General features: G+C 39.7%; 1 protein-coding gene across 1 annotated transcript in view; it reads left to right on the forward strand.

The window, feature by feature from the left end:
• LOC101636399 (olfactory receptor 10G2-like) overlaps window positions 1-924 on the forward strand; it is a 2583-nt gene extending 1659 nt beyond the window's left edge. The window contains 1 exon segment of the mRNA XM_012734001.1: window positions 706-924. Coding sequence (XP_012589455.1) covers window positions 706-924 — 219 coding nt within the window.
• The last annotated feature ends 1788 nt before the right edge of the window (window positions 925-2712 follow it).

The following is a 2712-nucleotide window of genomic DNA, read 5'->3' on the forward strand; positions in this document are numbered from 1 at the left end:
CAGACCTCTCCTGACCTGCCCGCTGCTCCCCTCAGCAGTGTACTTCCTCAATCTGCCTGTTCTGCTCCCCACTCTGTCTCTGGTGAAGCCTCTCGCCGCTCCTGCACCTCTGGCCTGTACCCCATATATGAACCTGCACTTATACATTGTCCCACTTCACAAAGTAACTTCTAATATATTTTCTGGTTGCAATATGCAAAATTCAGTATCTTCACTGAATATATAAGATTCAATGATTTCCTTTCTGAAACCTATTTCAACTGAAATCATTTTTCATGAGATAGTAGAAGATAAAAACACAAGAAAAGACCAGACTGTGAAAGGAAAGACAGGTTGCCATCCAGCATCTAAGCACACATATCGATTTGACCAGCTCTTTGTAAAGAGCTTTTCCTGATCACCTCTACTCATTTGTAGTACAAATATGACTTGCTATCTGTTTGTGGGTGTGTGTGTGTAAACTAAGAATGGTTTTTGCAATCTTTAAGTAGCTGAGAAAAAAAGTTAAAAGAAGAGTAATATTTCATGATACAATGAAATTAAGTTCAATACCTATGAATGTGAAATTATTATTATTATATCATTTTGGCCATATATATGTAAATTGTCTGGGGCTGCTTTTATGAACAAAGGCAGACTTGAATCATTGCAACAGAGACTGTATGGTCCCAGAACCAAAAAACATTTATTTTCTGGTCTTTACAGAAAGTGTTTGCTGACCTCTGTTCTAGACAATACAACACCAAGGTGACTTGGGAGCTAGAAAGATTATCACAAGTGTTTAAGGATATGTGGAATAGTTCACTTTCAAAGTATTCTCTCAAGGACTACACCATGCCTATATATTTGAAGAAGATGTGGAGAAAATATTCAAGCTATTCCAAAGATCAGAAGATAAGGTGTCAGGCCAACCTCAAGGACTAAAATATGCTGATAAAAATTATTTTTCAGCAGGATAGCTTAAAATATTACAGATGATAAGTGGATTGAATGACTTCTCATGCCCCTCTAGTCCTGACATTCTGATTTGTCTCTAATCTACATGGATCTATCCTAGCACCTTAGTATCAGCAAGCCCTGTTAAGTCCTACAGACTTTGTCCTATCTAGTGTTCTGGAAGTTTCCCAAGAAAAAAACATAGATATTGATCTTGTCTTATCACAGGGGTGCTATTACCATATTCCCCAAGCTAAAGGTCTCGCACATTATAATTGACTCTGGGGAAAACAAAAGAAGCAGCAGAACAAAAGTGAGACCAACTTAGGCAGTTACCTTCAACGGGAACTATAACTCTTCCCACAGTTCATAAGGAAACTAATAGAGAATATCCGCAAATAGGCAGGCAAATGGTAAATCAAGTTTCAGTAGTTTGGTCCTTCGTTTTGGCCAGGCAGAATGATTAATTGGGCCCTTTGTCATTAGCTCTTTACAATAACTACTGCTGACCCCAAGGGATCCAAAACCGTTGAGATCACTCTAGGAACAGATGTATATTCCTTCTCTCAGATAACAAAAGAATTTTCTGTAGATGCTGACATTCCCAAGTGAAAGTGATTCTCTCTTTATAAGGTAGCACCTGTCAGTCTTATTCTATTTTGCACAGTAAACATCTTGATCACTTGATACGGAACTTGATCGCTAATGTGAAGAAGTGCTGAAAAAAGAAGACGCTATCCCCATGTATAGGTGACCTCACGTAAGTTTCAGATGTATGTAAATGTTGGGGCCAAAAGTGCAGAGGGGTTCTCCACTGTCCACTGCTTCATCTCTCAATGCCCTTCCTTGCTTAATTATTCAATATACTTCTTTCTTCTCTTGCAGAAATTTTCTTTACAGTTGTGCTAAATAACCATGTAGCTACCTTTTTATATCAAGATGATACTATCTCCCCAAGCCTTTCACTGGCTACCTCTTTCTCCAAAACTACCTTCTCCAAAGGTTCATTTCATAGTTGGCTTCAATGCCAACCAGTGAAGGTGAGAGCCTCTTGGAGGTCTATGCTGGTTCTCTTTGCTCCTTATTCTTTGGCCTGGCCAGGTCCTTTCTCTCTTTTGTAAGACAGATTCTCTGTCCAAAATTGGAGTATGGTTGTAAGCAATCTTATTTCTATGCTAGTGAATATCTTAAACAGACAGCTCAAACTCATTGCTGATAAGGGTTTCCATGTTTGGGGCATTTTTTAAGATTTATTTATTTATGCATATAGAACTGAGGTACAGGCTAGAGGTTCAGGGATAGTGAGAGGATTCACCAGAGACAGAGTGGGGAGTTGAACAGGGAGACTGACAAAGTACACTGCTGAGGGAAGCAGGGGGCGGGCCAGGAGAGGTCTGCCATGCCATGTGGATCACCCCTGGGGCAGGGGATCGAACTTGTGCTGCTGTGGCTTCAGATAGCTTCATAGTACTGACCTTCAACCATTTGCACCATCAGTGGGGGCCCAGCTGAGGTACTTTCTAGAAACTAAAAGAAAATATGGATTTGAGTGGATTTTCAAATAAAAGCAATTTTTTAAAGCAATTTTTTTAAGTTTTCTTCATGATCATTTGAAAACAAATTAGGCATGCCATCTGAGGCCACAATTAAGTAAAACTCGTATGATGAAGTGGGTTAAAACTGTGCCCTTTCCTGCCTTAGAAAGTCACCTGGAGAGGGCCTTCCATGGTAATGCAACTGGTTAAAGCACAGCACTATAAAGCACAAGTTTCACCA

This window comes from Condylura cristata, unplaced genomic scaffold (assembly GCF_000260355.1).
Source record: "Condylura cristata isolate star-nosed mole 26May11 unplaced genomic scaffold, ConCri1.0 scaffold00045, whole genome shotgun sequence".
NCBI lineage: Eukaryota > Metazoa > Chordata > Mammalia > Eulipotyphla > Talpidae > Condylura > Condylura cristata.